Raw genomic sequence first — 9,928 nt, forward strand, 5'->3', positions numbered from 1 at the left:
TCTCTATCTCTCTCTCTTCAAAACTCAAGAACACAAAGATACTTTAACTTTTATGGATTTGTTCTTCAAAACACACACACACACACACTTAAGAACACATAGACACTCTTATAAACACATACACACTCAAGAATACTCCTGAAATCTTTCTAGAAATGAAAACCACACACTCAAATCACTGATGGTCGCACGGAAGGGTATGTCTTGATTTTCTTGGGGTGATCTGGTGCGATTTTGATAAAAGAGTGAGTGGGTCTAAGAGCTGGGTCTCGAATTTGATGCTACCATAAGCCACATCTCATCTCCACCACCAAGAGACATCAACATCAAAACCCTCTTGTGAATTTGACACCTTCAGAAAACCCCTTTTCCACCATCTTTATCGCTGCCACCATGAGTCGTTTGCATCTCCGTCACCAAGGGTTGTAAGTTTTAGATCTCAAGAAGGGGAAGTGGTGGGTCTTGATTTTCTTGAGTTCATTTGGTGTGGTTTTGACAGAAAAAGGAGTGGGTGTAGGAGCTGTATTTTTTTTTTGTTTCTCTCATGGTTGAAGCTTTGAACAGAAAAGGGAGAATCTACAGAGTTTTTTTCTGATGCATATACCCACATAAAGGAGAAGTTGGCAGGTTCTTTCCTTTATAGTGTCTTCAACATTTTTGTGTCTAAGTTTGTGTTCATCTTTTATCCATAAATGAAATTGATCTTCAATATCCGAGTGGTGAGAGGATTTAATCATAAAAAATGGTGAGGAATTACACCTCCTACATATGATCTTTAGTGGTGAGGGAGGGGTCTTTTGGCTACTGGTGGGGATGACGAGCAATTGATCGTGCAAAGCTTGATTTCTAATTATATTGTTGGTGGTTGGAAGGAGGGACGGTGGTGAGGAGCCGATAGGTGAGGGTGTTGAAGATGATGATGGTCATTATATCTTCTTAGAGAGAGAGAGAGAGAGAGAGAGAGAGAGAGAGAGAGAAGGTGAGTCCCCTTCTTGATTTGATTTAACATTTATATTTAAATAAAAGAAAAAAAAAATATTTAAGTAAATGGAAAAAACAAATTAAAAGGGCAAAATAGTCTTTTCAAGTTTATCAGGGACCAATTCTACAATGAAACTAATCCAAAAGGACTATGAAGCCAAAAAAGTCGAGGTTTAGATTAAACCTTAGAAAAAATGCATACCACAAGGATCATTTTTGCAGTTTTGTCTTTCATAAATTTCAAACTTGTTTGGTTATTATGAAAGAGATCTTCTTTATGTTGGTGATGATTTTAAAGAATTCGTGTTCGAAGTGGTAACTCTATTTATGGTGATGTCGACTTAATTCTCAAAAATGACTTTGAAAATCCTACGAATATGTCAAGCAATTTCTCATGAAGAACATATTTGAAACATGTAAATGTTTAAAGAAACAGTTTTTATTATATCATTTTGCACAAACAAAAGCATGTTATGTTCTGTTTTTGGTGGTATGCACACATTTTTTTTTGCGAAAATCATGATCATATTATGTTTTGAAATTGATGAATATGTTCAAAATGGATGAACTTTTTAAAAATATTTTTTCCTTCTATTAATATCTTGTTTTAGATAAAAGTATGTTTGTTGTTTATGCTGGAGAGATTATAAAAACAAGAGAGCAAAGGAGTGAAATATTCATATTAATGGCATGATGACAAAAAGGAGTTACAAATCGTGCATGATCTGTTTGTTGACGTTCTTTGCCAATCTAGGCGCTAAGATTATATTTCAGCAAGAGATCGTACCATCCAACCTACGTCTCGTCCAAGAAGATGTAGCTATTCATCTGTAGGATCAGGAAGGCTCTAGATAGGATGCGAAGACACTTGAAAAACAATAAGATTTTTCTATCTTTTGTTTCAACAATCTTTTTAATTAAGTGAAACTGTCTCAGACTAATATTCACGTGAATGATTGTCGTACAACAGCAGGTGGAAATTCCTTCTTATTTTTTGGAGTAACCGATATAGATTATATGAGAAGATATATTATGTAATGAAACCTTCTAATGAATAAAAATATGAGATTAATGTAAATCAAATAATATGATGGTTTTATTCCTTTTAACCCGTGCTATTAATATGATGACTAATTGATAGGATATGAAGGCACTTGAAGGCTCTAGATATGATGCGAAGGCACTTAAAAAACAATAAGATTTTTCTATCTTATAAACCACCAAATGATGAAATTGCGACCTTCACAGACCACCTTATGATTTTGGTGGTTATACGGGTCTTTTTTTTCTTTTGTTATTTCTTGCAAAATGTTTAGGAAATTATCCAAAATTTTATTTTTCTTTATTTTTAAGCAATTTGTTTTTTTTAACGACAAATCTAACTTACTTCTACTAAACTAGTCTTAATACCACTTATTTCTCGAACCAGACTTGAACCCTCAATCTCACAGAGGGATCGAGAACAACACCTAGTACCGTTGGACTAGAAGTCTTTTAGTTTATTCAACTTGTTAATTTTACTTTTTTATAATTTTGTATTATATATGACTTAATAATAAATTAAAAAAATAAAAATGAGGAATTAAAAATATATATGTATATAAATAATATATCAATATTACACTCTATTTATAAGGAATTAAAAATCATGATTTTGATATATCTACTCTAATAAATAAAAATCATTTTTTCACATGTTAGGTTCTTAAGCAATTAGACACTTCTCATTTTCTGATTTATTTGTATAATTTAAATATCTACTTGTCAGTTTATTCTTTTTTTTTCAATTTTATTAAAATTTCACCTGGTATTTAAAGGTTAAATGGATCGTGGACTGATATTTAATTTGGCAGTTACCATGTATGAAGGAGATTATGGGTTTATAAAATGGTAGCCTTTTGAAATGCCATGAAATTAGCAATAATTCATTAACATATCAACGAGAAATTAGGAGCTTAAAATTTGAATCGGATCACCAAGCCTTCTGTCGACTTCATACATAAGGCAGTAAAACGTTCTCACTTAAACAGTTCTAGAGTATTGTTTCAAGAAATTCAGGTCTGTTTTCTCTCCTAATTGTTTTCAATATCTTATATCATTACTTATGATATCTCAGTTACGATAATAAGGTCTGGAATTTATCAGAATCCCGAGAAGAAAATTGAAAGTATAGAGATGTGACTGTGAATTATGGAGAAGGTCAAGGGATCTGTCCATCCAATTTTGTTTTATGATTTCATGTCATTTTTTTGTGTTTCTATACACTATAAATTCAATGCATGGTTTTCTATTTGGCTATTAACAAGTCATATATGAAATATGAAGTAGCTGGAGCAGATCTATAAAGGGAAATTTCAAGACTAAGTAAAAGAGATAGCACGACTTCGAAATAGAGTACTGGAGTTTTGGTTGTAAAGCTTAGTTACAAAGTTTTTAAAATTGATCTTGTATTTTCTTAAATCCGATGTTAGCATATGCATATTAGGGTATGTGTGCAAGTCTAAAGCTTTATTCATTTAAAAAGTTTCCAGTTGTCCAAAAGAAGAGTTTGTATATTGGTATGGATAGATTTGATACCAGTGGAGAACAGATGTTGTCATGAGAATGTTTCTTTACAGATGGTATGCAATTGTTGAATATAAAACTATAGTTTACAAGAATTATTTTGTTACAAAAAAAGGTTCTAATATAAAGACATCTTTCTACTGTTGTTACATACTTAGGATAAGTTAGCTACACCTGTTGTTAGAGCTCTGATAATTTTATCAGGTTTCTCACCTGATATGCACTTATGTTATCCCCTCGAATCAGTTGATTTTGTAGTCCTTCATTCGCTACATTTCATACAATTGTGAGCATAGTTCTAAATGCAAGAACTAGCAATGTACTTTCCGTATAACTGTGAGTGTGGGGCTGTTGGATATATAAATCTTTGTTTGATGATTATTACATCATTTAGTGTTCCTCGAATAAGATATATTAGGTAACTCAAAATATGTTTGGTAAATGTTTCTGAGCATGGTAATTTGTATGTTGTTGGAAGAAAATTATCTTCATGTTGATTATAATCACTCATAAGAAAAGTTTAGGTTTAAAATGAAAGCACATTGCTAGCCTCGATGGGATAATGTGCGAATACTTTTTTTAGAGGATATCATAAAATTTGGTTTAAATGCAAAAAATACCAATGTGATTTCATTATTGTTTATGTATGACATGTCTGTTTATTTCAAGAATGTATTTATAATGAAAGTACAATGCTAACTTGGTTGGGATAATGAGGGAGTGCTTTTTCTGGAATGTAACATCTTTGCTATTTAGATTTTGTCCTTTTAACTTATTTTGGTTTTTAGTTAAGAATAACTATGCATTTTATTTTAAATCAATTTCGAATTACAGAAAAGGTGCAAAGTTACAAGTATTGAAAGAAATCTTGTTTACAATGAGTTCTCAATCGCTAGGTAAACATGCTTAGAGATGGAAGCTGTTTTTCTTGAAGATATATCTCATGAAGCTATAATTGTTAACATATTAAAAACTTACTATTAAATGATACAAAGGTTAAATATTAAAAAAAATATAATAACTGTTAGTTAATATTTTAATATTTGTAATCATTGACATGATTCCTTAATGCAAGGATGCATTTGAAATGAACCAAGCAATCTACTTTTGTATATTAACAAGGAGTCGAGTATTAGTTTAAACAAAAACTATGTTCTCCAAGTAAATTAGATTTTTGGTCCCAAGTAAAACATATCCTCCACCCACCGAAAATTGTAAAAAAAACGAACCTACATTATTATTTTGTTACCGTGAAAAATGTTTTTTTTGGAAAGACAAACTAACTTATTCCTAAATGCCCAAAAAAGATAAAAGTAAACAAATTTGAAACCATTTTTGTCATTATCATAGATACTGCATGGACTTGGTTTTGGCTTATGACAATTTCGCTATATTTTCCCCTTAGCATCTTTGAAACCATTTTTTCTTTAACACTTTTGGTCCTTAAAAAAGGTCGTTGAAATGCCTAACTTAATATTTGACTTTTATTGTTAATAAAAGAGTAAATTACACGGATGGTTGCTATGGTTTGGGATAATTTGCGTGTTTGGTCCCTAACTTATTTTTTTAACTCGGAAGGTCTCTACTGTTTGTTTTTGTTACGCGCTTGGTCCCTATCTTACCTAAAAATACTATTATTTAAATAGAGAAAAATTATGGGGTGGGTAAGGTAAAGTGAAGGGGATAAGGTTGGTGGTGTGTTTATTTAAATAAATTAAAAAAATCAAGAGCAAATTAAGTTTTTTAGATAAAACAGGGACCAAGCGCATAACAAAAACAAACAGTAGAGACCTTCCGAGTTAAAAAATAAGCTAGGGACCAAACGCGTAAATTACCCTAAACCATAGGGAGCATTCGTGTAATTTACTCTTAATAAAATAAAACCAAATCCACCTGACTTCATAAAAACTAAATCTATTGCTATACCATCAACTCTTTTTACATGAAATTGTTATTACCTATTTAAACTGTAAAGTATCTAATTAACACATTATCCTATTACTCGGAAAATTAATTAATTTTACGTATTAAATGTTGATATAAGATGAAGACACACGTAATTATTTTATTTTTTTGAAATAAAACTATGACAAGTTTTTATACAAAAACCAAATTTAGTCCCAATTAGAGCAATATACTTTCAAAATACATTGTTATAATTTAGATCCCCTAAGTTTTGTTCATCGAAAATCATCTTGATGAACATGTTGTGTTTAACGACATAAATTTTAAATTTTTTTTGCAAAAATATCTCTTTAAGAAATTCAAAAAAGTTTTGATTCTTTGCCTTAACAACTACCATTATTCTTAGTTTTCAACAAAATTTTCAAATCAACAATTGTTCAGAAAATGAAGTCTGGTTAATTATTGAGAAGGCCAAGGGAAAAATATTCAAACACATTGGTGAGTCTGAGTTAGACAAGATGGTGCAGAACAATGATATGCATAAAAACCCATAATTTTAATCTAAAATAGCAACCAACTATATGTGAGATTTGATTTTGCCTTGCATTATATTTATATGTATTATGAAGTTCAAGTATATGTCATAATGTTTTATTATTATTATTATTATTATTATTATTATTATTATGTTTTGTGATAACAATAAATAAGAGTCAAAAATAATTGGTATCAAATGTGAGATTGTTTTTTAAACAACCAATATTCACTTATAGGCATTTTTATGTTCCATTGTCCGGCGTTAAAAGAAGATTTGGATTAGAAATGTTAGTTTTAGACAATGACCATAAACTTAGTCGTATGACATTTAATATTGTATTCAAATAAGTCTTTGGAAATTCGTGATTAAAGGCAATTCTTTAAAATATGTTGTTCGATTTTTTTATTAGTATTGATTGTAATACTTACTTATTCATAATTTCAATGGTATTTCTTTCCAAAATTTTACTTTAAAAATGTTTGATCTTTAGACTTTAATATTTAACTTTTTTTTTAATTAAACTCGTGTATTATTACGGGTCTCACAATTAGTTTTTATAATTTTATAATATATATGATTTAATAATAAATTTTAAAAAAATAAAAAAGTGGAAAACCATACAATGAAATATTCTTATGTAGGTGGATTCACCACACCACCTCTCACCCAATGAGTGTGGTGTTCATCGCATCCCATCTGAGCTTACTGTCTATTACATTGAAAGGATACCCTATTGTCTACAACATATGTATACGCCCAGGATGTCTCATGTTCGAGTCTCCAACTTAACATTTTTTCCCATTTCTTTTATAAAACATCGTGATGTCAGAAAAAAAGGCTAATAATATTGAATTGGAAAAAAAAATAAAATGAGTAATATTAAAAGCTTAAAAATACCAAAAACGCACTTAAGCTAAAAGTGTAAAAAATTTCAAATTAAGGGTTTCATGGGAGTTACACTTTAAGAAGGCTGTAAACTAGTGATAAAAATGTAAGAATCTTAATAAAAATTATGCTTTAAATCGGACAAAAATATAACAAAAAGATGAAACCGCTAAAAGTCACAAAATTAAAATTTTCTTAACAATATCTTTTTTGTATTTTTGCTGGCCAGCATCCTGTGGTTGACAAGAATGAAGATCCTTGGGTCGGCATTGAGGCCCCTTTTTAACATACGTTATCTCTAACTTTTAATCCACACACCTACTCATTCTTGATCGTTTTCAATCTTACTTCTCTGCTACTTATCGCAGTGATGTTCAAATTAATCACCTCCGCCGTGTCTGACGCCTGCTCACGGTGGTGGGGAAGCGCCAAGGGCGCCGACGAAGAAGTCATTAGCACCGTTCTCATCATCGCTGCTATGCTTTCTATATTCTGGCTTGTGTGGATGTTGATATCAAAGGACACCCACCCGCCACTGCCGCCCGGCCCACGATCTCTGCCACTCGTCGGAAACCTCCTGTCTCTTGATCCTGAGCTCCACTCCTACTTCGCCTCTCTCGCAAAGACCTACGGTCCGATTTCCAGGCTCTGGCTCGGTAAAAAACTGGGAATCCTGATCACCTCCCCGGCCTTGGCCCGTGAAGTTCTTAAGCTCAACGACACCACCTTCGCCAACAGAGATATTCCGGTTGCTGGCGTGGAGGCGGCGTATGGTGGAAACGACATTGTCTGGTCACCATATGGCGATCAATGGCGGATGTTGAGAAAGATTGTTGTTCGTGAAATGCTTAGCAACCAAACTTTGGATTCCGTTTACTCTCTCCGGCGGAGAGAGATCCGTAACACCGTGAAATATTTATACAACCGGGCCGGATCGCCGGTCAACGTAGGTGAACAGATGTTCTTGACCGTGTTGAATGTGATTACCGGTATGCTGTGGGGCGGCACCGTGAAGGCGGAGGATAGGGAGAGCCTTGGAGCGGAGTTCCGGCAAGTGATCAACGAGATGACCGGATACTTAGGGATGCCGAACTTGTCTGACTTTTATCCGGGTCTGGCCAGGTTTGATCTTCAGGGAGTTCAAAAAAATATGAAAGTGTTGGCGAAAAGATTCGATGGAATATTTGAGACGATGATTGCTCAAAGGAGGAAGATGAGTGGCGATGAAAACAAAGACTTTTTACAGTTCTTGTTGCAGCGTGAAGACGACAAAGATTCCAAAACACCATTCACAATGTTACATCTGAAAGCCTTGCTCATGGTAAGTACTCGACTGGTTATAATTTTCTATGATTCTGTAACTTAAAAAAACCAAATCGAAACTGGATAACCTCACCTTTTAATTATTACACTATTTGACTTAATTTTTATGTAAATTTGGAAACTTTCCAGGATATGGTGGTGGGAGGGACGGATACGACATCAAATACCGTCGAGTTTGCACTGGCTGAGATGATGAACCAACCGGAAATACTGAAAAAGGCACAACAAGAATTAGAGACGGTGGTCGGAAAAGACAACATAGTGGAAGAATCCCACATCAACAAACTGCCATATCTATACGCCATCATGAAAGAAGTTCTTCGTTTACACCCAACACTTCCGCTGTTGGTCCCACATTGCCCAAGTGAGTCGTGTGTAATCGGTGGCTACATGGTTCCAAAAGGTGCTCGAGTGTTCATCAATGCCTGGGCAATACATAGAGACCCCACCATTTGGGAAAACCCATCGGAGTTCAGTCCTGAAAGGTTCTTGGTTAACGAGTGGGATTATAGTGGCAATGATTTCAATTATTTTCCATTTGGTTCTGGCCGGAGGATATGTGCAGGGACTGCAATGGCGGAGCGAATGTTTATGCTTTTGCTTGCATCGCTTATTCATTCTTTTGACTGGGAATTGGCTCCCGGAGAGAAGCATGATCTATCCGAAAAGTTTGGGATTGTGTTGAAGAAGAAGGTTGCTCTCATGGCAATTCCCACACCAAGATTCTCAAGCTCGACTATGTACGAGTGACATAACAATTAAGTTGTATACGGGCTAACACTTGCAAGTCATACATGATGTTCAATCTAAAGTACTGTTAATATCCTTGCAAGCAGTAACATATACCTTTTATACTATCTTCAAGATGAATATACTATTGTTTCCTCGATAGAGGATATTAAAGAAATTGAGACCACCTATATTTTGTGAAACATGGGGACCAAATCTTAGCATTTCATTAAATTTGATCTTGTGGCTTATAAAAAACAGATTAACACTAATTAATCTAAGTGATTAGTTAATTAGGGGCAGGTTAGTCTCTATGTTAAATATAATATCACTACCAGATCTGATACACAATTAGCGTCATATTCACGTCGTTCTCAAGAACATCTTCATCTACTTCGTTTCTTCTACCAAAACTATCACTCCTATGTCATCAACATTCCTTAATCTTCTCGTGTAATCGATCTTCAATCTCCTTAAATCTTCACTTATTTCAACCATATCATCATCTGATTTTGAGATTGATTGATGTATCCAATCTAAATCATAGCTTCTAAATTCATGATTTTTGTGTTTTTCGAATTCATCTTCTTCATTCTTCTCCATCTGCAATTGATAATCGGATTGATTGGGGTTGAAATTCATCTATCCACATCTGGGGGTTGATTTCATCTATCGACATCTGGGGTGATCACCAGATAGAGGTTATTTTCAACAATATACTTCATCAAATCACATATATCACCGTCAAAATCTAATCGATTTTTAGCACCATAATCATCCACTTTCAACAAAGAGGGTTAGTTTTTCTTCGTTGATCTTTAATTTCAACAATTCTTCATCAAATCACAATCGTTTAGCTGTTTTACATCTATTTTGAGCACTTTCTAGATTCAATTTCTATTTATCAGATTTATGATCCTTACAATTTGTCAAGGTTTGACTTTGAGCACTTTTAAGGTTTGATTTTCAATACTTTTCAAGCAATGTGTTTTGTAAAATCGA

The 9,928-nt window shown here is 33.3% G+C and overlaps 1 protein-coding gene across 1 annotated transcript; it reads left to right on the plus strand.

Annotated features, from left to right (window-relative positions):
* The first annotated feature begins 7,173 nt into the window (after positions 1–7,173).
* LOC145091351 (labd-13Z-ene-9,15,16-triol synthase, chloroplastic-like) lies at positions 7,174–9,104 on the plus strand. The gene is made up of 2 exons (XM_079029047.1): positions 7,174–8,195; positions 8,327–9,104. Exons 1-2 carry the CDS (start codon positions 7,245–7,247, stop codon positions 8,945–8,947), a joined length of 1,572 nt encoding a protein of 523 aa, XP_078885173.1. The 5' UTR covers positions 7,174–7,244; the 3' UTR covers positions 8,948–9,104.
* The last annotated feature ends 824 nt before the right edge of the window (positions 9,105–9,928 follow it).

Source organism: Lactuca serriola, chromosome 3 (assembly GCF_051521515.1).
Source record: "Lactuca serriola cultivar US96UC23 chromosome 3, Lser_US96UC23_V15, whole genome shotgun sequence".
NCBI lineage: Eukaryota > Viridiplantae > Streptophyta > Magnoliopsida > Asterales > Asteraceae > Lactuca > Lactuca serriola.

Excerpts from the sequence above, each read along its gene's own strand:
- LOC145091351 (XM_079029047.1), top strand. The coding sequence starts at position 7,245 with ATGTTCAAATTAATCACCTCCGCCGTGTCTGACGCCTGCTCACGGTGG. Across the intron at positions 8,196-8,326 it reads ATCTGAAAGCCTTGCTCATG|GATATGGTGGTGGGAGGGAC; the intron begins GTAAGTACTCGA and ends GAAACTTTCCAG.